The sequence below is a fragment of the Aethalodelphis obliquidens genome, unplaced genomic scaffold (genome assembly GCF_003676395.1).
Source record: "Aethalodelphis obliquidens isolate GAN/ISIS:26980383/991018 unplaced genomic scaffold, ASM367639v1 scaffold3, whole genome shotgun sequence".
Lineage (NCBI taxonomy): Eukaryota > Metazoa > Chordata > Mammalia > Artiodactyla > Delphinidae > Aethalodelphis > Aethalodelphis obliquidens.
Genome location: NW_020837947.1, coordinates 47,924,767 through 47,952,032, shown reverse-complemented (window position 1 = coordinate 47,952,032; position 27,266 = coordinate 47,924,767). Strand labels below are relative to the sequence as shown.

Genomic DNA, 27,266 nt, shown 5'->3' with positions numbered 1-27,266 from the left:
CGACCCCAGGTTTGTAGTCCCCAGCCGAACAACAGACCGCCGTCTCCCGCCCAGCTGCCAGCCCGAACCCGCACCGCAGCGAGGGAGCCAGCTCCCCGCGCTCCTCGCAGGCGGGCGGCCAGCCAGCCGCAACTGGGTGGTTGGTGATTGACAGGAGGCTGGAGCAATGAGCCGCAGGGGCGGGACGCTGCGTCACTTCCTGGCTTTTCGGGTAGACGGGGTATATAATTTCGGTGCTCACGCAGCGGCCTCGCTCCCACAGTATGGCCGGCGACATTAGCTAGCGCTCGCTCTACTCTCTCTAACGGGGAAACAGCGGACTACAAGAGACTGAGCTGTATCTGCCTCTATTTCCAACAGACTCACGTTCAACTTTCGCTCACACACACACAAAAAAAAAGCCGGGAAAATTTTATTAACCCTTTTTTAAAAAAAGTTAATATAAAATTATAGCAAAAAAGGAACCTGAACTTTAGTAACACAGCTGGAACAATCCGCAGCGGCGGCGGCAGCGGCGGGAGAAGAGATTTAATTTAGTTGATTTTCTGTGGTTGTTGGTTGTTCGCTAGTCTCACGGTGATGGAAGCTGCACATTTTTTCGAAGGGACCGAGAAGCTGCTGGAGGTTTGGTTCTCCAGGCAGCAACCCGACGCAAACCAAGGATCTGGGGATCTTCGCACCATCCCAAGGTGGGTGCTCGGGGCTCTCGCCCACAGTCGGGTCTGGGGCTGTCGCCGCCTGGGAGGCACCAGCCCCAGGCTGGGGGGCGGGGGCTGGCTTCCCGCAGCCTTCAGGTGAGGGCAGGTTCGCGGGCGGGGGTCGTTTGGGCGGGCGGGGGTCGTTTGGGCGGCCGTGGAGGGCGGCCCCGGCGCTATCGGGAGAGGCCAGGTCCACGCGCGGCCCGAGCCGGCTTCTCCCGCCACCGTTGCAGGGCCGGGCGCTGCCCGGGGGGAGGGGAGAAGGCCGGCGCCGCCGCGTGCTCAGGTAACGTCCCCCGCGCGGCGTGCGGTGCAGCGGGCGGCGACGCTCGGGGTGGTTTGGCGGCCCTCGCCTCCCAAACTTACCTCCTCCTCCACGGGAGTTGGCGGTTCGGGGCCCTGGGTGAGGTGCCCGGGGGTGGGGGCCGCGCGGGCTCCCTCCCAGCAGGTGTGGCTCGGCGGGCTTAGTCAGGCGCTAATTCGGGCGTGTCTGCCTCGGGAATGGAGGAGGGAGGGAGCGGGACAGGAGTCCGACTCGTTCTCTCCGCGTGCTGCGGGAGGAGGGGGCCCACCCGGGGCCGGGCCGAGGGGCTGACGAGCAGGCCTCCCGCCCGCGGTCGGCGCTGGCAGCATGTGGCGCCCGGGCGGCGGGGATTGGGCGGGAGCAGCTGTGTCGCAGTGGCTGGGCCCCACCGCCGCCCTAACGTGCTCTGCACCAAAGCCTTTTCGGGGCGGCCCAGGGAGCCCACCGAGGCTCGCTCCCGACTCTCTTGACCTTGGGTTGTGTAACCTGTTACCGAGTCGGCGGGGTCCGGGCGAGGTGCGGGGTAGAGTGACGCTTGCCTATATTCACGGGCTAGAGGCCCGTCCGAGCTCGGACATAATACCTTTAATGCCTAATCCAGCAAAGGAATCTGGGGCCCCAGCCTCCCACCCCGGGCAGTCACGCGAGAGAGCTGGGCGATCGCGCAGAAAAGGAGAGGTCTTGTAGTGGCCTTGATCCAATCGCAGACGAGGGCGCAGGCGACCCCTGGGGTGGCTGGGCCGGCTCCCCCCGGCTGGGCTCGCTAAGCACCCCTTGGCTTTCTAGGCTTCTCCGCGCACAAGTGCAGCTAGCTAGAGTGGCCGTGCGGCGGCGGCGGAGCCGGCGCGGCCGCTTCATTGAGAGGCGACGACCAATGAGCTCGTTGGCCCGACCGGGAGCCTGGCCCCGGGGTGTGGGCCAATGGGCGTTTCAGGAATGTTGGCTGCGCTCGCCGCCTTCTCTGACAAAAAGCAACTGGAGAAGGGAATCCAGGCGGACACGTGCTGCCGGGACTTTAAGGCGATCTATGTTGAAGGAATCTCCTGTAGAAGAGCATCGCGTTAGCTAAAGTGTGACCGGTTTCATTTTTCAAGCTTTGTGCGACACTTAAAAATGTCTTAATATATCCCTTTACTCTAAGCACTTTATGTTTATAGGAAGCAGTTACTTACAAAATATGGGGAAGCTTAGTATTTCCTCCATTTCACAGATGGGGAAGCTCCCTGGTGTTGTTAATGCGCCTTTGGTAAAACGATTGTGATGGGATTATCTAGAAAATGTTGTCAGGAAGAACTAATGAGTAAGAACAGTCTTATAAAATGAATAACAAAATTTTCTGCTCTGGCTCTTTAAATGGGTTGAAGCTTTATTTGTAAGCACGCGTTCTTAATAAAGGGAAGGGAGTGTTTCCTCCCCGAGTTCTTGGGCAAAAATGCCAGAATTTAAGCTTGGGCTTTTTTGGTTAAGAGTTCCCTGAATCAAGGAGGAGAAAGGCTTATAAATGGGCAACTTGCTTTCTTTAAATGTTTGAGAACCGCTTTTGTACTTTAATCAGCTGAAATTGTTTTACTGCTTCAGTGTGGATCTTAAAATGATGGCAAAAGTTATACCTTCAAGGACAGGATGTTCAGTTTTGTTGAATTCGTGATTTAGTGCCATACGTTTTGTAGACACTTAAAATTTGTTACGTCACTGTTGTGAGAGTTCAGCACATTTCAGCTGTTGAAACATCTATTGGATTTAACAGAGATGTCCGTTGGTAACCTTCGAGGAACATTTTTCAGTGACCTCTCAGGCAGAGATCAACTGGTTAGGTTATTTATTCAGAAGTTTAAAAAAAAGTACCTGAAAAACAATACATGCTTGATACATCACCTAAAACCAATGGCCTGGCCAGAGAAAATCACTGGCTTCTGGTCTCCGAGGAGGTGGGGTGCAGGCCCCAGAGACCACAGAGGAGTTATCAGTCATCCAGAAGAGTAATGCATAATGAGATGGTTCGTGGATGACCTATGGCATGTCTAGATTTGAATTCAAATATCATCTAATAGCTAGCTGTTCGATATTTCCATGTCTCTAAAATGGAGAAAATAATGGTACCTACCTCATAGGGTAATTGTGAGGATTAAGTGGGTTAATACATATATAGTACTTAAAAACTGACTGACAAATTGTAACCATAAGTGTTAACATCTTTATATTTGATTCTTTGCCCTTAAGGACAGAATCTTTTTTTCTTTTCCTTTCTTTAAGCAAACCAGGCTGGAGGAGAAAGTATATCAGATACTTAACATTAAAGGGTGCTCTACCAAGTTCATGTATTTTTATTCAAGTAGAGGAGATATGGTGAGTTTTGGATTGCTTAATGCAGTTAAACCTTAATTCTTCCACAGAATAATCAGTCTTTAGTAGCTTTGTTCTTTTTTTAATGATATAAAAGTTTGGAAGCCAGAAAATCCTTCCTTGTCCTTAACCTCACATCTCCAACCTCAGTAATACTGCCAAAATGCAAATAGACAAAAGTCATAGTCAAAAGACATTAACTAACAGACTGGAATAAAGTTAACAACTTAACTACACTGTTTATAAAACATAAAACTTAAGGTTATGGAAAGGGTTAAGAGGTCCTAAGAGGGCATCACTATCGATTAAAAGATAACAAGGATATTATGGGGAAATTCCTAGAAAAATACTTTTCCACACTGATGCAAGAAGAAACAGAAAATCTTAATAGTCCTATTACCATTGCATGAATTGAATTAATCAGTAATCATCCCATGAATATAAATCTAGGCCCAGATGGTTATACTGGAGTGTTCTAACATTCAAGGAGGAAATAATTCCAATCTTCTTCATACATTCTAATAGTTAACAGAAAGGGAATACACATCACAGTTCCTTTTGTGGTTTGTATAATTTTGATATCAGACCCCTGACAAGCTGTGAAGGAATCAGAATTTTCATGCACTGCAGATGGGAATGGAAAACAGTATATCCACTTTGGAAAATGGTTTGGCAGTTTCTTAATAAGTTAATACATCTGTCATATGATCCAACCAGTCTAGTCCACTCATGTATCTGTCCAAGTGAACCGGAAATGTGTCCATACAAAGACTTTTACATGAATGTATTCATAACAGCTTTATTTTCCAATAGCCCCCAAACTGGAAACAGGTCTCTATTAACAAGCAAATAGATAAACAAATTATGATTATTCATACGATAGAATACTACTCAGTAATAAAAAAAAGAGATGAACTGTTATTGATACATGCAACAAATAATTGTGCTGGAGAAAAAATAATAAGCCTCACAAGAAGTACTATACTGTAAGATTTCATGTCTATAAAACCAGAAAATTCTAAGAATCTGACAGGCAGATCAGTGGTTGCCTGAGGATGGAGTTAAGGGGGAAGGGTGGATTACGGAGAGGCATGAGGGACCTTTTAGGGGTGATGCATGTGGTCAGTGTTTTGTGATAGTTTCCCAGGTATACATGTATGTCAAGAATCTTGTAGATTTAATGTAAATGAAAAGATTCAAATGAATTTGAAGTTTAGAGTACTATATGTCCCCAAATTCTTTGTACAGTAACAACGATGAATATGAATTTGGAGAATTTGAAAAGCTGCTGAAATAGTTTTATAGAAAAGATTCTGCTATCATCAGGTATAAGGATCCAAAAAAATACTTAGTTGGAAGCAGTGTGGGGTTTGAAGAATTTGTGACATGAAAATTATTCCACAGACATCAACCAAGAGAAAAAAAACCGTAGGGCCATTTTGAAGGAAATATTCCAGCAGAGCTGGAGAAAGTGGTAATCTGCCAAAATAAAACAATATGATTTGAAAAATCTGACTAATAGTAAAACAGCATATCTTCTGAATACAGATATTTTGGGTTTTTTGAGCTTTTTGTTGAAGCATAACACAAAAGTTAAGAGAATCATGGGCTTCTCTGGTGGTCCAGTGGGTAAGAGTCCATGCTCCCAATGCAGAGGGCCCAAGTTCAGTCCCTGGTTGGGGAACTGCAGCGAAAAGACCCCGCATGAAGATGCCAAGTGCCGCAACTGAGACCCGGCACAGCCTAAATAAATAAATACTCATAAGTACATCTCTGATTTTCACAAATTGATCACATTCATGTAACCAGCGCTCAAATCTGAAGAATGTAACTAGCCAGAAATCCCCCGTACCTCCTTCCAATTATAACCTATTCCCCTCTCCACCTAAGGGAACCACTATCCTGATTTCTAACACACCATAGATTAGTTTTCCCCATTTTATATATAACATGGAGTCATTTAGTATGCATTATGCCTCCTTTGGTCAGCATTATGTTTGAGGTTTTTTAGTTCATTCTCAATGTTGTATTTTGTGTCCATATGCCACAGTTTATCAAATCTATTGTTAACATGGGTATTTGAGTGATTTCCAGTTTGCTAATACAAATATATGGCTATGAACACTAGTGTGTCTTTTAGTAAGCAATATGTATGCTTTCCTGTTAAATATACACATACCTAGGAATGGAATTGCTAAGTCATAGGGTGTGCATATAGTCAGCATAAGGGTGCTGGTTGCTCCATATCTTCATCCAACACTTGTATTGTTTTTTTAATTTTAGTTATTATTGTGGGTATATAGTGGTCTACGTATTTCCCTTCAGACTAAATGGAGTTGAGCATCCTTTCATATCTTTATTCACCATTTGGCTATCTTTTTTGAAATGCTTGTTCAAGTCAGCCTGTTTTTCTTTTGGGATGATTTTTCAGTTTGCAGGAGTTCTTTATATATTATGGATGAATTATCCGTCCAGTATGTGTATTACAGATATTTTATACACTCTGGTTTCCTTTTTCGTTTTATTAATGATAGCTTTAGAAACAAAAGTTCATAATTTTAATGTAGTCCCATTTATCAGTGTTTTCACCTTTAATGGTTAGTGGTTTTGTATCCTATTTAAGATATCTTTGCTCATCCTGAGGTAACGAAGATGTTATTTTTTCCCTCTAAACTTTGTTTTACTTTTCACATTTAGATCTGCAATCCATCTGGAATTGATTTTTTAATATGGTATGAGGGAATAGAAAGCACATGAAGCAAAGTTGGCCCATCTTTCCAAGCTTTAACTCCAAGTCAAGCTGGAACCCACTCTTTCTTTTTTTGTGGGGGGGGGGGGGTGGCAGCACTGCGCAGCTTGTGGGTTCTTAGTTCCCCAACCAGGGATGGAACCCAGTGCCATTGGCAGTGAGAGAGTGTAGTCCTAACCACTGGACTGCCGGGGAGTTAATTCCCTGGAACCCACTTTCTGTTAAACATTTCCCACTCTCCTGTAGGCCATTTAGTAGAATTGCAGCATTTACCTTCAGTGTAATCTGAACAAATGACATAATACTGAGAATCTTTTTTTTTTTTTACTAATTTCTCAAGGGAGTCAAAAGGGGCACATTATATAGATTTTGTTTTTTTTTTTTAAGAAAGAAAATCTTTTCTGGTATGGCTTGGGTTAAATAATATTGGTTAACAATATGTTGGAGAAAAGCAGTAGTCCAGACATCCAAATGAATAAGGAACAGATGATGTGTTCTAAAACTGACTTATTTCACACAGTAATTAAAGTTGAAATATAAAAAGGAGGAGTAGTATATTAGGTTTAACCTGCAGTTTTCTCTACTGAATTTTTCAGATTTCAAATGATGTTGAATAGAAATAGACCATTTATGTCTATTTCCATAATGTCTTTGAATTGCCGGACTAAAATCCTGGACCAAACAAAAGCCTTTTTATAAGAAATGGCAGCTATGGGGAGGAAGTATGTTAGAAGATAAGAAATTTTGGTGAGGAAAGATAGTTTAATCTGATCTTTCAGGACTCTAAAATTGGCTTTCCTTTTTGCTTTAGAATTCATCTCAGACCTGAGCTATATATATTCTTAGTAATGAGGTAGGTTCACATGGGAAATTGTAGTGGATGGAGGTGAAGAGAATATTTTACTAATTGTGGGAAGGTTAGAGGTGTTAGATGTGTTACTAATTGTGGGAAGGTTAGATGAAAACTACCATCTATAATTTTAATATTGGAAAAGACATTTAGGACTAGTGGCATGTTCTGCTCTTCTTTCTTTCCTTCACTCAAATTTGTAAGCTAAAATAAAATCTTCAGTAAAGGACTGGGGGCAGTTGCAAAAATAGTAAATTACACCTCAGCATTAACTTTCCCAGAACTCATGCCTTACTTGACTAAAGGACTGCACCATATTCCAATATCAATAATTCACATTTAAGGAATTTACAACCCATTGCCAAGAAACCTTTTAGCCTAAATGTTTAGGAGTGAAAAGCTTCTTATTGAGTTAAGCTTCTCATTACACTCCTCACAGCAGTTTCAGAAAAGTTTGAACTGTTCTCTTTAAACCACCTTTCTGGGCTTCCCTGGTGGCGCAGTGGTTGAGAGTCCGCCTGCCGATGCAGGGGACACGGGTTCGGGAGGATCCCACGTGCCGCAGAGCGGCTGGGCCCGTGAGCCATGGTCGCTGAGCCTGCGCGTCTGGAGCCTGTGCTCCGCAACGGGAGAGGCCACAGCAGTGAGAGGCCCGCGTACCGCAAAAAAAAAAAAAAGTTAAACCACCTTTCTTTGAGAGGTACACATTGAAAGTAATAATCACATGAAAGTAGCAGTAATTATACTCATTTAATTTTTAGGTAAAGTTTGAGATGGAGAATTTAGTACTCTGATTATAATTAACAGTGCATTCTGGGTTGATTTCTTTGAACAAAAGATAAAAGCTTATTTCTCTGGATAATCTGAATTAAATTCTGGTCAGTCTAGACGTTGCTAAAGAATAATCTCATGTTCTAGGATAGGTTTGACTCAGACTGCTATTACTAGTACTACTACTTTGGGTATGGTGTTGAGGCCTGAATGTAATGTGATAAGGAGAGTCTCTGAAACAGATAGGTCAAGCTAATAGCTAAGGTCACAGTTCAGGGAAGCTTCAAAGAGTTCAGTTGGGTGGCTTTTTGGGTAAATTACTTGATAGTCCTGAAACCAGTGATTTTTGCTTAAAGGAAGAAAACCATTAGAGGAATCTAATCACATGGAGCCCTTTTAAGTAAATGTAGGTTTCGAGGCACCATCTGCAGAGTATCTGACCTACAGTATCTATGGGTAGAATCTAAGTGATAAGAGTGAAATGAAACTCTGCTCTAAAGGGTTTCTTCTACCTGCTTGCAGCATTTTGTTCCCTCCATCATTTACTTCTTTTAATTGATGTTTTAAAAAGTCTAACAAAGTGTACAATTAAGCAGTATTCAGTGTGTGTGTTTACATTGTTGTGCAGATCTGTAGAACTTTTCATTTTGCAAAACAAACTACCCATTAAACACTAATTTCCCCTCCCCTCTTCCCCCAGCCCTTAGCAATCACCTTTCTTTATGATTTTGACTACTTTAGATACTTCATATGAATGTATTGATTACCTCATTTAAGTGGAAACCTACAGTATTCATCCTTTTGTGACTGGTGTATTTCACTTAGCATAAAATTCTTAGATTCATCCATGTTGAAGCATGTGATAGGATTTCCTTTAAGACCACATAATCCATTTTATGTATTATACCACATTGTCTTTATCCATTAATCCCTTGATGGACATTTGGGTTGCCTCCTTCTCTTGACAATTGTGAGTAACAGTGAACATGGATGTGCAAATATTTCTTCCAGATCCTGTTTTGTATTATTTGTGTATATACCCAGAAGTAGAATTGCTGGATCATGTGGTAAATTCTATTTTTAAATTTTTGAGGAATGTCCATACTGTTTTCCATAATGGCTGCACCATTTTACATTTTCACCAACAGTGCATAAGTGTTAAAATTTCTCCACATTCTTGCCAACACTTGTTCTTTCATTTTTCCTTTTAAATAGCAGACATCCTAATGGGTGTGAGGTGGTATCAAGAATGTGATTGGCGTTTCTCTTATGAATAGTGGTGTTGAGCATCTTTTTACATGCTTGTGGGCCATTTGTATATCTTGGAGAATTGTCTATTTAAGTCTTTGCCTACTTTTAAATTGGGTTATTTTTGTTGTTGGAGTTCTTTGTTTATTCTGGATATTAATCTCTTATAAGATATATGATATTTTTCCAATTCTGCTTTTTCACTCTATTGAATGTTTTCCTATGATACATAAAAGTTAAGTTTTATGTAGATCCATATGCCTATTTTTGCTTTTGTTGCCTGTGCTTTTTGTGTAACATCCAAGAAAGCTTTGCCAAATCCAATGTCCTAAAGTTTTTCCCTATGTTTTCTTATAGGTGTTTTGTGTCTTAATTTAGGTGTTTAACATTTATATATATATATATATATATATATATATATATATAATATTTATTTATTTGGCTGCACTGGGTCTTAGTTGCGGCACGGGGGATCTTCATTGCGGTATGTTGGATCTTTAGTTGCAGCAGCATGCGAACTCTTAGTTGTGGCATGTGGGATCTAGTTCCCTGACCTGGGATCGAACCCCCTGCATTGGGAGCAAGGAGTCTTAGCCACTGGACCACCAGGGAAGTCTGTTAATGTAGGTGTTTAAGTCCATTTTGAATTATATGGTGTAAGGTAAGTATCTAATTTCATTCTTTTGTGTGCAGATCCAGTTTTCTCAACACCATTTGCTCAAGAGACTCTTTGCCCAATTAGTCTTGTACTTTTGTTAAAGGTCATTTGACCTGAGGTGTTTACTTCTTAAATTTTTACATTAAAGAGTGTAGCCAGGGAATTCCCTAGCGGTCCAGTGGTTGGGACTAGAAGCTTTCACTGCGGTTGCCCAGTTCAATCCCTGGTCGGGGAACTAAGATCCCACAAGCCATGTGGTGTGGCCAAAAAAAAAAAAAGTACTCAGTTAGCCATTACAAGTGTTATTGAATCAGATGACATAGAAGTCTCTTGTCATTTTAATTGCCTCTCTTACTGTGTTAACACCCCAGTTTGTTCTATTTTTATTAGACCACAGACTCTTTAAGAAAACTTATAAAATATGGCATGCCATTAATGTTTTACTTTTCTGGCATAGTGACTAAGATCATTCAATCCATGTACTGTCATTTGTAAAGAGCATACTATTTGGGATATTTATCATGATCTGGGTGTGGCTAGGATCCAAAAAAAGCTTTATTTACAAAAGGAGGCTTATTTTCCCCTCAGAAATGTGATATTAATAATTTGCTGAAATTCTCAGCTGTTTGGTTTTCTCCTTCTTCTTTGTGTTCATGTATGGCATTGTATTAACTTCTTCAATTCTGTATCTCTGTTGCATCTTTCCTGCCCTTTGATTTATTATTTTTTTGAGCCAACAGTGCTCCTAAGATTGTGTTTTTATAATCACTTGGTTGATAGACTGTTCAACTGTGTTTGGCTTAGGGTGTTTTAAAGCAATTCCTTTCATACTGTGACTTTGAAAAATCCTACTTGAAGGTTTCTATTAGGTGAGGAAGAGTTTGTTTGTAGAATTAACAGTGATGAATGAGTGCAAGAGCATTCTTGTTCCATCAAGATGGAATAAGCACACTCTATTCTCACTAAATGCAACTAAAAAACCTGGACAGAATGCATGGAGCAGCTATCTGAGAACTCTGAAAAGTAAATGTTAGGTGAATTGGAGAAGGAAGCCAAAACTCAAAATATCACTGAAATAGTCGGGAGTTTGTTTCTTTTTTTCTCTGGTATCTCCTGGGGTGGTCTCAAAAGCTGCCAGAAACCTGGAACTGCACACAAACTGAGCTCTGAGAGAGGTCTTTTTCTGGAATGCAAAGAAGGAAGGGAAGGGGGGCCCCTTTGGGTTAGAGAGAGTGGGGAAAATCCCTTTTTTATTTTCGCATTGCTTTGCTTTTTTTCTGTTCTCTCCTGCCACAGCTCAGGCAGTCCTGTAGCAGACTGCTGCAGAGTGGGGAAACTAAATTGGCTTTCTAGCCAGAGGACCAAGAAGCAGGCCATCTTCACTACCACCCCAGTCCGCCCCCCAAACCCCCCCCCCCGCCTTGAGCCAGAAGTTGTTGTGGAGATTATGGAGAGAAAGAGGTGAAGAAGGTGATCCCTTAATGATTTATATGAACACTCCTTAGCTGATCATATGTGGATCTGACCCTAAACAGTGTATCAAAGCCTTTGAAATCTGACAGATTGGCCACTGGGTGGCACATATGCAGGGCAGCTCAGAATTCCATAGCAATGGCTTTCATAACTCTGAAATCGTAACATAACCCATAGAAGTTGGATAAGAACAAGACTGAACTTAACCATTTCAACTGTCTGCTAGCACAATTTTTTTTTTTTTTTTTTTGGCTGCGTTGGGTCCTCTATGTGGTGCACGGGCTTCTCATTGGTGGCTTCTCTTGTTACAGAGCATGGACTAGGCACACGGGCTTAAGTGGTTGTGGCTCGCGGGCTCTAGAGCGCAGGCTCAGTAGTTGTGGTTCATAGGCTTAGTTGCTCCATGGCATGTGGGATCTTCCCGGACCAGGGATCAAACCTATGCCCCCTGCATTGGCAGGCGGATTCTTAACCACTGCATCACCAGGGAAGTCCCCTAACACAGTTCTTTAAAATCAGCATGCTCCATAGGATTTAAAGGAGATGTAAAATCGTATAGTGTGATGTCCAGGATGCGATCATAAATTACTCGACATACAAATAAATGACCAGGAAATTCTTTCAAAGGAAGACAATCAATAGACTCCAGCCTCTAGGTGATGCAGATCAAAATTTAAAAGCATCTATCATAACCATTCTATAAGAAGTAAGGAGAACACTTAGAAGTCTTAGCAGAGAAATAGAAGATGGAACTAAAAAATAACTACTGGAATAAAAAGTTTACTGAATGGGCTTTATTTAGTAGGATGGAGATGACAGAGAGTGAGTGAACTTGAAAACAGATCAGTAGGAATTGCCCAGTGTGAACAACAGAGAAAATATTGAGACTGAAAATGAACAGATCCTGGTGGGACAAACCAAAAGTTTTAACATTTTGTGTCAGATTCACAGAAAGAGGAGTGTGATGCAGAGAAAATAGTCCATGTCTAGGTTCATTATAATGAATGGGTTCTATAACAGCTAAGATATTAGACAGTGAAATGACTAAGCTTCATTTATGCAGGTTAAGATAGCATTTCAAGTGGAAGATATATGTGTAGCTCATTAACAGAATAATTCTGTTAAATGAATCTTTTATTTTTTCTTTTTAAGAACTCACCCTCTAAATACCTGAATTATTATGGTGACAAATTTAAAAAACTGAATGGGATCATGTAGCAGTTTAGATTTTTTAAATTTAAGGCTCTTTGATTTTTTAGTAAGTTTGTAAGATCTAATCAAAATTATTGCCAGATGCAACAAATATTTTAGGACCTGCTGTGAACTGGGCTAGGCACTGAGGATGGAAACAGTAAATTACACATTCAATCCCTAACTACGTGGAATGATTCTGGTGGGATTAACATGAATACCAAAATAGCCACACAACTAAAGCACTTAGGTAAGCCTTCTGAGCTTTAAAACATTTTAATGGCAGACTTGATCTGGTGGGGGTAGTGGGGTGGCTTGAGCTGGAGGAAGGGAGGTGGGGACAGAGGTTCTAGGTAGAGTGAAATCCATTCAGCAGTATCCAGAACAGTCAAAGTTTGCACCTGTTGTCTCAGCATAATTATAAGGATCTAGTTCACTCTCAGGTGGCTTGATTTGGGTGAATTAGTTATCTATATGTCTGTCAATGTACACTTTATTTGCTTTAATTATTCTTCTCATTGTCTTTTGTGTGTGGGTGGCTACGTTGGGTCTTTGTTGCTGCCCGCGGGCTTTCTCTAATTGCAACGAGCTGCGGGGCTACTCTTCATTGCAGTGTGCGGGCTTCTCATTGCGGTGGCTTCTCTTGTTGCAGAGCACAGGCTCTAGGCACGAGGGCTTCAGTAGTTGTGGCGCACAGGCTTAGTTGCTCTGCGGCATGTGGGATCTTACCAGACCAGGGCTCAATCAAACCCGTGTCCCCTGCGTTGGCAGGCAGATTCTTAACCACTGCGCCACCAGGGAAGTCCCTCGTTGTGTCTTTATCATATAATGTGTCAGATGAGAAGGGGGGATCCCAGGAGATCTGAAGATTAGATAATAGTTTACTCTTTGGAGAGAGTAAAACAGGATCTTTCTGAAGTAAGGGAAGCAGGTACAGTTGAGGGGTAGAGTCACTACACGGAAAACAGAATAAAAAGTTTATACTGAGTGTGAGATCCGTAGCCCTTTATCAGCTCTTTTACCTACCAGAAATCTTAATATGCTCCAGGCAAGACAACCGAATATTTGGGTAATCTGACCTACCCAGGAAAGAACAACAGCAAAAAAACACGGAGTTCCCAAGTGAAACAGCCTAGATAGAGAGAGGTCCACTAAACAAGCATAGAACTTCTGACTAGCTAAGTCTTAGCACCCTATTCTTGGCCAAGAACCACTTAAAAGAAACGTTGAAAGAGGAGACATTTGGGGGAACATCTGAGGATAAATTTGGATAAGTGTGTAGAAAACAGAAGCAAATGAAAAAGCAAGACAGCTTTGAAAAGCAAATGAAAAGCAAGTCCAGGAAAAAAACCTATACAAGCGAGGAAAAGTTCTTGTTATACTATATCTAGCTCAGCCACAGAACACGTTTAAAAGTCTTAACATCCTATAGTTAACACTGCTGTATGATATGTGAGGAAAATGTTAAGAGAATAAACCCTGAGTTCTCATCACACTGAAAAAAATTTTTTTCTTTTAATGCCTTTTTTTTAATTGTATTTATGTGAGGTGATGAAAGCTAACTAAACTTATTGCAGTAGTCATTTTGCAGTATACATAAGTGAAATCACTATGATGATGGGCACCTGAAACGTACACAGTGCTGTATGTCAACTATATCTGAATAAAACTGGGGGAGGGTAGTTAACTTTAATCACCGCTTTTCAGTTCTATTCACTATTTATGTTATGTCCCGTGGATAGAAGAGAATATTTGCAGGAGTGCTTAATTCTAGTGGGAAGTCAGTATGTAATGACATTAGCCAGTAGCATTATTGGAAGATCTGAATTAGATCTCTAAAGAGATCCCTGTGCTCCAGAATTTTACTTAAATGCTTCTAATGTTTATAGTGGGTATTTTTATTATTTACCTTCATATTCAGTATTTGAATTCTAGTAGGTAAATTTTGTATGCATTATGTAATTTATTATCAGTCATGTGAGGTAGGTTTTATTAAACCAAGCCCAGGGGTAATTGTAAGAAATGTCACAAAGCAGAAAAGCAATAGCTTCAATAAGAGCCTCATGTTTTCCTTTAGTTCTGGTTATTTCTTTTTGCATGAAGGCATATTCTTTGTGGAATTGAAATACTGTGGGTTCTGGAATGTTGTTTGCACATTTAGTGACCTTTGAATCTTAGAAATATGAAACTGAAAGCTACTACTTCAGTACCTAAGACAATCTATAAATTTGTGTTAACTCAGAACTGGGTCTTAATTGCAACTGTTTTTCCTTCCCTAAACAAATTGAACCATTTTTAAAATTTGAAACAAACTGCAAAAACATGGCCAAGTCTAATACGTATTTTCTTCTTTATATAAACAATCAGTAGCACCTCTTAAAAAGAGTAATTGTTAGCTCTTTTTAAAAGTTGCTTTGTAAAAAAAAAAAGTTGCTTGATAAAGTTATGGGCAAATAGGCTTTATAATTAATCATTAGCAAGGCTAAATCATTTAAGTTTTCAGATGGGTCTGAGTAATGTTCAATTTAATCTACCAGTGGGAGGAATTACTACTGCCTTGTGGCTGGTCATCCAATAGCCCATTGGGCCAATAACATTCTTCCCCCCCCCCCCCGCCCCGGTACGCGGGCCTCTCACTGCTGTGGCCTCTCCCGTTGCGGAGCACAGGCTCCAGACGCGCAGGCTCAGCGGCCATGGCTCACGGGCCCAGCCGCTCCGCGGCATGTGGGATCTTCCCGGATCGGGGCATGAACCCGTGTCCCCTGCATCGGCAGGTGGACTCTCAACCACTGCGCCACCAGGGAAGCCCCCAATAACATTCTTTTAGAAAAATGATGAAACAGGCACAAAATTCTAGCAGGATTGATTGGTATTATGTTTGCCTTTAATACAAAAGAATAAGCATACCTATTTCTGTGCTGGCTGTGCTGTTGAGGATTTCTCTCACAAGGTCTTAACTGGAAAAGAAAACTTTAATGTGCCATTTTCTTGGGTATACAAGAATGAGTTGCCAAATATTAAGAGGCTTAAAACATATTTCTAGCCTTTAATCTGGTTATTTTAAGCTGTCCTGTGGGAATATTTTATGTTAACTTTCTGTTTATAGTGGGCACACTGAAGAGGAAGCACTACCTTAGGTCTCAATTGGGTAGATTAAGACTAGCCCATGACTTCCTTTTTGCTGTCTACTGCCTTACTGCATTTCAGCTTTGTTGAAATGGGCATTTTGTCATCCCATTAGAGTGTAACAGTATTCCCAAGATCTTATGGGTATGCTTGTACTATTGAATTGTCAGCCAAAGGCATTTTTTGGTTTTTTTTGACAATGCTTCTAGACCTTTAAACAGCACTGGGCATTGTGATTAGCTGCCAATTTGATAGCAGAAAATAGTATCAAAACTGTGTGAGAGTACCAGCTTACTTTTGCTGTCAAACTTAAATCTCTTTGCCAATCTAATTGGTGAAGGAAATGATGCTTTTAAATTGTAATTCATATAGTAAGGTTAAAAATCAGAATTTGAGGGACTTCCCTGGCAGTCCAGTGGTTAAGAATCTGCACTACCAATGCAGGAGGCGCAGGTTTGATCCCTGGTCGGAGAACTAAGATCCCACATGCTGTGTGGTGCATCCCCCCCCCAAAAAAAAAATCAGAATTTGATAGGGGAAAAAAGTATCTCATTTTAACTTGTATTTCTTTAATCACTTAGTGAAAGGTAATGTTATCCCTTGGTTTATTGGCCTTTGGTATTTCCTCTGTACATGGCCTATTTACATTATTTTGTCCATTTGTCCACACCCCCCCATTTGTCTTTTTCTTAATAAATTGCAAATACGTAGTATAATTTCCTGGGTTTCGGTTTGCTTTTTTGTTTTTTACATGCTATAGCAAAATGTATCCATCTTATTTGGTGGATATGTCATTTTTTTTTTTTTTTTGTACGCGGGCCTCTCACTGTTGGGGCCCCTCCCGTTGCGGAGCACAGGCTTCAGATGCTCAGGCTCAGCGGCCACGGCTCACGGGCCCAGCTGCTCCGCGGCATGTGGGATCTTCCCAGACCGGGGCACAAACCCGTGTCCCCTGCATCGGCAGGCGGACTCTCAACCACTGTGCCACCAGGGAAGCCCCAATATAAATTATTTTGAAACAAAACTAAATGTTGGTATTCATAAGAGGAGCTGGAACAAGAATGTGACAACAAATATAAAATGTGGTCTTAAATCATTGGAAACCTTTGAGACCTTTGTAATTTTTATGAGTGTACTGTTATGAATTAATCATCCTCTTTTTGGTTAAATAATAGATCCGAGTGGGACATACTTTTGAAGGATGTGCAATGTTCAATCATAAGTGTGACAAAAACTGACAAGCAGGAAGCTTATGTACTCAGGTAAGTCCTGTAAAACAAGTGTTGGCTAACCAATTTCAGTCTGAATCATACTTTACATGGAATAGCAAATCATTTTTCTGGATCTTAGTTCTATAATTGTTTTCATCTTATTTTTTAAAATATGATGTAAAATAAAATGTTTACTTCTGATGTCCCTAGGCAGTAGGTTTTTGAAGTCCTACCTAATAGCTCTTCAAGATGGTTGCCATCTTTACTACCTCCTTGAGGTTAGCAGGAAATGTCTGTGAAGGAGGGGAGGGTAGAATGGCACTGTTCCTTTGCCCACAGTCCCTGATACAGGTCTTCCTTTTTAGTATATGCCTCTCTCTCTCAACTTCAGGCAAAGTGAAAATTAGCTTCATCATACAAATAGGATTGCTGTATGTAAGAAGAAAGCCATGCAACCTTTTTATAGGTATAAAGATACTATATTGAATTCTTATAATAATATTGTAACGGGCCTTGGGGCTATTGTATTGAACATGGTGCCTGCTTTTTATGAAGCTTGTGCTTGGCATGTACAGATGTTTATCAAATGATTATTATGTGCCAGGCCCTAGGGATATAATGGTGAGTAAAAACAAACATTCCTTTCCTCATAGAGCTTATTATCTAATGAAAAGTAATGAGATGGTTACAGAAATACATGAGAGTGGGCAGTTCAAAATGAGGTAAAGTATGAATTTAGTGTCCTAGGTTAGGTTAGGTGAGGAGGAAAGTTGACTACTAAAAGAGTTTGTGTAATGAGCTAATATGCTTTATACCTAATTTAAGTTCTGTTTCTGTGGGGTCCTATAACCTTACACTGATTTTTATATAATAGAAGAGGAAGAATACTATAGTACATTATTTGCCTCCTTGAGATCTTAACATTTAAAATTATTAGCCAAAAATTTACACTGTAAATGACAGTGCAATAATAGATTAAGCATCTCAGTAGTACATAAACATTGTTATAATATTGTGACTTTTTTTTAAACTGCAGTGAGAGTAGCATGTTTGTCTCCAAGAGACGTTTCATTTTGAAGACATGTGGTACCACCCTCTTGCTGAAAGCACTGGTTCCCCTGTTGAAACTTGCTAGGGATTACAGTGGGTTTGACTCAATTCAAGTAAGTAATCAAAAATCATTTATCCTTTTGCGGGGTGGGGCGTAAATGTTAGGGTTTGGTGATGTGCCTGGTAAATAAATTTGTATACTTGTTCAGTTTTAATGGGTAAGGACGTTCACAACATGGGGAGAAAGAGTGCCTGTTGCTCATTAATAGCAAAAAATATGGAGGAACCAGAGAATGGGTTGGGATAAAACTCAAATGGGAGAAAAGAAAACCGGACACTTTCAGTAGTTAATTCCTTAATATTATTACTATGAATGGTAGAGAAACTAAGAAAAAGAAAAGCAAGAAAAATCATCCAGTCTTCATAATAAAGAATTGATTATGTTAAAGAGCAATAGTCAGTTAATTCTTGAATGCTATCAGAATTTATACTTAGGGTATAATTGTTCTGATAAGCAAATGTTGAATTTTAATAATTAACTATGGCAAGGATAGCTGTCATTAGGACCTAAAACAGTTTTTGTTAATTATTGACCCTTTTAAGAAAATCTAAATTTAGCAATATGTTCTTAATTTTTGGATCAGTGACTCTTTTGAAACTAAATATACACATGTTCTGCCACAAAATTTTTGCTTACATGCCTGTTATAAAGCTCAGATTAGGGACTCTGGTGGCACAGTGGTTAAGAATCCACCTGCCAATGCAGGGGACACAGGTTCAAGCCCTGGTCCAGGAGGATCCCACATGCCACGAGCAACTAAGCCCGTGTGCCACAACTACTGGGCCTGCACTCTAGAGCCTGTGAGCCACAACTAGTGAGCCCACATGCTGCAACTACTGAAGCCCGAGTGCCTAGAGCCTGTGCTCCGCAATAAGAAAAGCCACCACAATGAGAAGACCGCGCACCACAATGAAGAGTAGCCCCCACTTGCTGCAACTAGAGAAAGCCCGCACGCAGCCAAAATTAAATTTAAAAAAAAAAACGTATTAGAAACTCCTGCTCTAGGGCTCCCCTGGTGGCACAGTGGTTAAGAATCCGCCTGCCAATGCAGGGGACACAGGTTCGACCTCTGGTCCAGGAGGATCCCACATGCCGTGGAACACCTAAGCCCGTGCGCCACAACTACTGAGCCTGCGCTCTAGAGCCCATGCTCTGCAACAAGAGAAGCCACCGCAATGAGAAGCCTGCGCACTGCAATGAAGAGTAGCCCCCACTTGCCACAACTAGAGAAAGCCCATGCACAGCAACGAAGACCCAACACAGCCAAAAAACTAAATAAAACAAAATAAATTAATTTAAAAAGAAAGAAAGAAAACTCCTGCTCTAGGGAATTCCCTGGCCATCAAGTGGATAGGACTCCGTGCTCACACTGTCAAGGTTCCAGGTTCAATTCCCTGGTTGGGGAACTAAGATCCCACATGCCACGTGATATGGCACAGAAAAAAACAAAGAAAGAAGAAGAAACTTCTGCTCTAGAAATAAATATTGTACCTTGTCTCTACAGTTGTTATGACCCATCATTAGTAGTTGGGCATTTTTTAGTTTCTAGAAATTCAGTGACACTATCTACATGGTTAATGTTCTATTTAGACTCTCTTCACAGCTGAAAAACAAAGTTGCTCTGTATAACACTAACCCATGGGTATTGGTCTGAAACCTTGCTCTTTGACACAGTGGCCTTTGCCTTTGTTTGTCGGCCAGCAAAGTACTTATACATCTATTTAGCATATTAAAGGAAAAACACTATGTTAGGTGTCATTGGGGAAAATATTTGTGGATATAGTTTTGATTTTGATATGTATATGTAGAAAATAGTTGATTGGTTTAGGAAAGGTGATAGAATTCAGTGTATGAAGTTATCTGTCTGTCTTTTTATAGAGCTTCTTTTATTCTCGTAAGAATTTCATGAAGCCTTCTCACCAAGGGTACCCACACCGGAATTTCCAGGAAGAAATAGAGTTTCTGAATGCAATTTTCCCAAGTAAGTTTTAATAGAATTGAATCCTGCTTTCTTAAAGTTAGAAGATATATTCTATCGAATGTGTGTGTGTGTGCGCGCGCGCCTATGTGTCAAATGCAGCACATTATATAGTTAAGATAAATATAATCAGTGTAGCTGATTACAATTTTTGGAGTATGTTGTGTAAGTGTTGTTGAAATGATGGGGGGAAAATCAAGGAATTGATCGCCTGCCAGAGGGAGAGCTCATCTTCCTCTAGCCAGTTGCCCTCATTTATATCTAACTTAGTGGTTATGAAGGCTGTAATCCCTTCATCCAGAAAAATGCCCAGTCACCTCATAAACCCAGGCTAAGGCACTGGTCCATGTTAAGGAACTCTGTCGCGCATTCTATATAGGAATTGTCCTAGCTTAAAAATGGTCAACTTAGTGAGAGCATAGTGTCACTTCAAGTAAATTGGCAAGATTTTTTCCATCCATTTGCTAAGCTTTTATTTATAGACCTTCCTTTTTGAGCTTCAAGGACAGGGAAGTAAAGTTTATCTAATCTAACACCCTCATATCCTAAAGGAGGCTGAAAACCTGGATGATTTTAGTAACATGGCACAAAGTTGTCCACAGGGATGATTTAAAAAGAAAATCAGATTTCTATCCTACTGTTCTTACCTCATCTACTAATATGAAATTGTACTAGTTATATAAATAAGAGTGCTGAGTATAATTTAGTTTAAATATCTACCAACTATTAATTTACTGTGTTTAATGAAGCTTTGAAACACTATGGACAGGAGGACGTATTACATAAAATAACTTTTTACTTGAGAGAGTAGATAAATGGGTGACCAAATTCCATTTCCTAATGGAGTTTTAGGGGAGAGTAAACCATAGTTTTCTCAGCACCATTTAGACTGACTCACTAGCTGAAGTGCATCTCTAAATGACAGCCAGTAAAGTTTTTTCTTAAAAGGTGAGGGGGATCCTGCCTACTTGCTATCGAATGGATCTGTTAAATTTATTTTATGTTCTCCTTCAACAGATGGAGCAGCATATTGTATGGGACGCATGAATTCTGATTGTTGGTATGTTGGACCCAATTTGATGGAAGTTTTGTTCTACATAAGATTTACTTTGAACTTGGAGTTGTCATTTTTAGAAACTATTTTGTACTTTTACATAGGTACTTGTATACTTTGGATTTCCCAGAGAGTCGGGTAATCAATCAGCCAGATCAAACCCTGGAAATTCTGATGAGTGAGCTTGACCCAGCAGTTATGGACCAGTTCTACATGAAAGATGGTGTTACTGCAAAGGATGTCACTCGTGAGAGTGGAATTCGTGACCTGATACCAGGTTCTGTCATTGATCCCACACTGTTCAATCCCTGTGGGTATTCAATGAATGGAATGAAATCGGACGGAACTTATTGGACTATTCACATCACTCCAGAACCACAATTTTCTTATGTTAGCTTTGAAACAAACTTAAGTCAGACCTCCTATGATGACCTGATCAGGAAAGTTGTGGAAGTCTTCAAGCCAGGAAAATTTGTGACCACCCTGTTTGTAAATCAGGTAAAGTATTTTATTATCGACAATAAAATCTTACAGAAAATAAAGATAGTGAAGCATGTCATAAAATGTATTCTGAGATGGCACATAATCATTCAGCTATTCAGAGGTACTACTAATTGAGGTGTTTGGTAGATGAGAAGCTTTATGTGTTTCATTAGACTTCTGTTGGTCCTTGTTTTTATATCTAACCCAGTTCATGGGCTCCTCTTGTCCTATTTTCCCTGTTGATAGACCTTGGGGTGGGGGGTGCCAGGGGACATAAGGTGCCCCACTTCATCCCACCCCTAAGAAGTCAGCTAAAATATTTCAGTGCCACAGTTTGACTAAAATAATAGTCTTAAATATTTATTGCATGACTGCTTTGTTCGAAAATACTTCTGCAGGTTGGAAGCACTCATGGTTAATTTAATTTTTTTCCCCAGAGTTCTAAATGTCGCACAGTGCTTTCTTCACCCCAGAAGATTGAAGGTTTTAAACGTCTTGATTGCCAGAGCGCTATGTTCAATGATTACAATTTTGTTTTTACCAGTTTTGCTAAGAAGCAGCAACAACAGCAGAGTTGATTAAGAAAAATGAAGAAGAAACGCAAAAAGAGAACACACATAGAAGAAGGTGGTGGCTGCTTTTTAGATATTGATACCAAGGGCCATGCTTTCCATAACCACCACCTTGTAGTTGCAGAAAGCCCTAGATGTAATGATAGTGTAATCATTTTGAATTGTATGCATTATTATATCAAGGAGTTAGATATCTTGCATGAATGCTCTCTTCTGTGTTTAGGTATCCTATGCCACTCTTGCTGTGAAATTGAAGTGCATGTAGAAAAAACCTTTTACTATATGAAACTTTACAACACTTGTGAAAACAACTCAATTTGGTTTATGCACAGTGTAGTATTTCTCCAGGTATCGTCCAAAATTCCCCACAGACAAGGCTTTCGTCCTCATTAGGTGTTGGCCTCAGCCTAGCCATCTGGGACTGTTCTATTAAATTGCTACCAGGATTTTGCATCCAGTTACCTCCACTTTCTAGAACATATTCTCTACTAATGTTATTGAAACGAATTTCTACTTCATACAGATGTTTTTGCAGCACCAATCAAAGTTCTTCTTCCACGAGTCGAGTCCTCTACGAAAATGACTGCAGTTATCCATTTTGTGTATTACTATCTCACTGCTTCCTATACTTGTGTGACTTTGATTCATTCCTCACCATGGTGTCTCCCTCCCAACCACACCCCCTCCATAAAGCAATACACTGTTACACTGTGGGTTTACACTAACCTTATACCCCAGAGGGGGAACGGGGTTGGGGGTGGACCCTGGGCTTAATTTTCTTTTAAGGTCAAGGGAGTTTGGCATTTTTCGTTACCATGAGCTCTTTTGGAATAAGCTGGTGTTGATTAGTGAAGAAGGTGTAGATTGATACTAGGGAATATTGGCAGAACTGTATGCCATACTGTGCCCCCCATTAAATGAGATTAGCTTCTCATGGGTACCATGTCTTTATTAACTTGCTAAGTAGTAGTATAGGAAAATTATCACTAAATTTGTTAGCAAGGAGATTTAAGATAAAGGTTGTGTTGGATTCAACAAGTTGAGTCAGCTCAGATGATTCACCTCAACTTTTACTTTCATAGCCATTTCCACTAATTTCTATTAATGATATGCCATAAACTTTCGTTCAAAGCAGAATCGATGTCTTTGCCATCTTTGTGACTTAAAAAGTTCTGTGACTTTGTGATGCATGTGATAGTGTTCTGACGCTTCCTCTTACTGGTGTTTCTTTCTCCATGGAGTAACATCAAGTGATGAATGAGAACTGTTCAGGTTATTCAGACATACTACACAGTGAAGCAGAGTGCTATCCATAAAACATAACATATAAAATTCCAAAATGGTCAATTGGAAATGACTAGAAATACAGGCTTAAAAGAGTTGGCATCTTTTAGCTGTATTTGCTAATACGGACATTTATTTAAGCAGCTGAGAAAAGAGCAAAGTTGACTCAATTTTGTATTTCTTCTTGTCCTCAAACAATTTTTGATTCATTCTGGATTGATGCAGTGATGTTTTTGTTCCTTCCGTACTTATAAATGAAACACTTTTTTTTTAGTGTTTCTAAACATAAATTCTACTTGGTTTGAAATCAAGTGGTTGGAACACTTTTGACTTTTAAACATGTTGATTCAGAGCTTCATTGAAGAAGCTTTCAATCAATGGATCAGTCCGATTCTGTAATTAGTGCACAGTACCTAATGTTTTGGTGCTATTACGAGGACCAATGCTCAAAGTGGATTTTGTTCTTGAACAGTGTCCCAGTAGATTTGATGAACACTTATTGGCTTGAGGTCTGATCCCTGCCCCAGCCCAATAGATTTAAGATTTCTATTTAATGTTGAGAAACTGCACAAATTTGTATGGAACAAAGCCTAGAAAAATAAAAACTATAGATTGAATAGTAATCTAAATTAATCCTAGTGTGTATGATAGAGGAGGGAAAATTTTGGTGCCATAATTTCTCTCTTCATGGTGTTGGACTTAAATCAGTTGAAATGTATTTCTGTACCACAATTTAAGCTTCAATAAAGGTTTGCTTAATTCATTGTCTAGTGACATTCAGAAAGTTTTCTGTTGATGTATTTTTTTAAATAGTATACATGACCAAATACTAGACATCTAAAGTTTTTATAATTAATTGAGTAAATCAGTATTTAATGATCATTTTTTAAGATTTATGGGAGTTGTCATGAAGATAAGATCTCTAAGCTCCTGGGAGAACAGATTTAAACATTTTTTTGTTAGTGGCTTCATACCTGAAGCTCAAAGGAAATCATCCGGGCTATATACCAAGATATCAAAGAGTAGAAAGGGTGTAAGTAGTAAGAATAAGAATGCTAGAGTTTGGAGCTAGAAAAGTGAAAAGTTTGAAGGTGGAATAATCTAACATTTATTATGAAATAGGCTCTTGATGGTGGGGTGGGGGCAGAGTTTAACTCATGGTTATTTCTATTAACTAGAACAGAGTTATAAGCTTTTGATCATTGTGCCATGCGGGTACATATCTCATCTGAGTTTTAAAAGGTTGATCATAGAAAAGCAGGTTGTTACATATGTGTGCAATACTTACAGCACCAAATTCTTTTACATGAACAGGTAACTGAGTTTGGCAGACACTTGGTGTTAATCAGATTCAGGGACATAATCTGAAAAATATGGTAAATGTGATATCACACTATGAAAGATAAAAGGCTTTTATTGTCCTAGTCAGATAACTCACCATTTCCTGGCTACCCACCTTCAAACTTGACATTCTCATCTACCCTTTTTGTCATAATGGAAGAAGTATTGGTCCTTTGGATTCTATCCACCCATTCCTACTTTCAGAGACTTTATAACTGAGTTCACTGCAAGCATGTCCACTGTTGATCACCATCAGTTTGTTTTACTTTTCTGGTTTCTTCCCACTTATGTTTGCTCCTTAGGGTCTACTTTATTAGTCCTTTACAAGATGATAAGTGTCAATTCTTACCCCAAACTGAACCCTCTTCAGACTACTTCTTGCAATCTAGCATTTTCCTGAGTTGTTGAAACCAGAAACCTAGGATGAAATTGAGGCAGGGTCAGAGAGATCTGTTATGTGACTAAGTTTGGAAGAAAACCATTGGCAGTGTCAAGAGATGTCCAATATGCTGTTGGATATGTGAGCTAGGAGCCCATAAAAATAGGTTGAGATTGGTAATTAAACATCTTAATTGGATGTATATTTAAAAAAATTGTACCTTGAACCTTCACACCCTAGCTTCGATAGTCCTCAGTTCTGCTTTGGTACATTCATCTGTCCGCTATGCACACCTCTTACTAGGTAAGATTTATTAAAAAATTGAAATACGCAAATCTTAACTACAATTTTGAAAATGGATACTTTTAGCCTACAGCCGTATCAGGACAAGGGAAGTTTCCCTTATACCCCTACCTAAGCAACAAAGCCACTACCCCTACTTTAGCTGGTAGTTTAACTACTATCCATATTTTTTCACCATAGACTAGGGTTTCCCTCCCCACCCAGCTCTGAAACTAAATTGAATCACTTAATGCTTTCATTAGTATAAAGTTTTGAGAGGTTGAACCATGTATTTCTTTTTATTGCTGAGTAGTATTCCATTGTATGAATGTACCACAATTTGTTTAGCTATTCTCCTGTTAATGAACATTTTGTTTCCAATTTTGGGAAAATATGAATAAAGCTGCTATGAACATTTGCATATAAGCATTGTGGCTTCTGAGTATGTAATAGTATCTTGTATTAATCTACATTTCTCTAATGAACATGCTCTGTGTCAATTAGCCATTTACTATATTCTTTGAATGAAAATAAGTTTTGTATATTTTAAAATTAGGTTGGCTTTTTATTAATGAGATACAGGACTTTTATATATTTTGGATACAATTTTTTGGTCTAGTATTTTGCAGATATCTTCTAGTCTGTCTTCATTTTTCTAAGTGTTTTGATGAGTAGAAGTTCTTAATTTCAAGTCTTAATTTATCAACTTTTTTAATGGATCTTTTCTGTGGATAAATCTGCCTTCCTCCACATTGTGATGGTGTTGTTTTCTTGTAAAAGCTTTATAATTTTTGGCTTTTACATCTATGATCCATCTCAAATTTTTCTAAGTGATACAAGGTAGGGATCGAGGTTCATTTTTATCCATATGATCAGTTAATCCAGCACCATTTGTGCTTTTTCCATTGAATTAATTTGGTGCCTTTTAATAAATTAGGTTGACCATGTAAGTGTAGGTCTACTTATTGCTTTGACTATTTCGTGTACTTTGTATTTCTGTGTAAATATTAAAGTAAGCCTGTTGATTTCTATTTTTTAAAAGCCTGATGGGCATTATGATTAATTAGCATTGAGTTGAATCCATCTGTCATCTTTAATTTTTCTCAGCAATATTTTGTGTAATGTGTGATTTTGATTATGTCATAACTATTTTAGGTTTCTTGACGCTAAAAACCTATCAATGGGATTGTTTTTTTTCCAATTGCTAACTTACACAATTAAAAAAACTTTTTTTTCTTGTATCATGAGACCTTGCTTAAGCTCACTGGTTTTAAAAATTTTTTATTTTCTTCTCTATTGCCCTGTTAGGACCTCTAATACATGTTGAGCATAAGTGGTAAGAGCAGGCCTACTAAGATGAGGTTGGGAAGACAACCTAGGGAGCAGAATTCAAGGAGGTAGTGTCAGGGTGATGCAAGTGGGCATCTGGGAGTGAGTGCATCCTTGCATTTTGCTCCCTAGGGGCTTTCCTCGCCTCAGCCTTATCCTGGTCTTCTGTTAAGGCATGCTCATCCCAATTATAGGAAGAAAAGAGCAGTCCGTCAAGAATGCTATTGGTAGCTAGCGGGAACCTGCTGTATAGCAGAGGGAGCTCAGCTCCGTGTGGCGGCTCTGTGACAACCTTAGATGGGTGGGATGGGGGGAGGTGGGAGGGAGGCCCAAGAGTGAGGGGATATAGGTATACATATAGCTGATTCACTTCATTGTACAGCAGAAACTAACACAACATTGTAAAGCAATTTTACTCCAATTAAATTTTTTAAATGTATTTGTATTAAATAAATATTTATTAAATAAGAAAAAATGCTATTGGTTTTATGTAGATGCCTAGATGGATACCTTTTACATAGTCTACTTCTGTTTAGTTTGCTCTGTTTTTCTCATGAATGGGTACTGAATTTTGGCAGACTCCTTCCCCCCCATCCCCCCTCACCCACTTTTTGCATCCACTGAAATGACCATATGGTTTGTCTCCTTTATTCTGATAACATACTATTCCTGTCCTTGGGGAGGAGGATTTAGTTAATGGAAACTTAAGACTGAAACATCCCCCAAACTGTCCTGTTTAAAGTAACTTGCCCAAGGTTGCACAAGTAGAAATGTCTAGATTCAAAACTGGCTCATTTTCTTAATCACTGTGCAGTCTCAGCTAAACCTTTT

General features: G+C 39.8%; 1 protein-coding gene across 1 annotated transcript; it reads left to right on the top strand.

Annotated features, from left to right (window-relative positions):
* The first annotated feature begins 269 nt into the window (after positions 1–269).
* On the top strand, positions 270–26,353 carry AMD1 (adenosylmethionine decarboxylase 1). The gene is made up of 7 exons (XM_027088673.1): positions 270–689; positions 16,587–16,673; positions 17,659–17,785; positions 19,612–19,714; positions 20,729–20,771; positions 20,870–21,263; positions 21,686–26,353. Exons 1-7 carry the CDS (start codon positions 580–582, stop codon positions 21,824–21,826), a joined length of 1,005 nt encoding a protein of 334 aa, XP_026944474.1. The 5' UTR covers positions 270–579; the 3' UTR covers positions 21,827–26,353.
* The last annotated feature ends 913 nt before the right edge of the window (positions 26,354–27,266 follow it).

Coding starts and splice junctions, on each gene's coding strand:
- AMD1 (XM_027088673.1), top strand. CDS start 580: ATGGAAGCTGCACATTTTTTCGAAGGGACCGAGAAGCTGCTGGAGGTT. Junction 17,786..19,611: donor GTGGGTTTGACTCAATTCAA/GTAAGTAATCAA, acceptor GTCTTTTTATAG/AGCTTCTTTTATTCTCGTAA. Junction 19,715..20,728: donor TCTGAATGCAATTTTCCCAA/GTAAGTTTTAAT, acceptor CTCCTTCAACAG/ATGGAGCAGCATATTGTATG.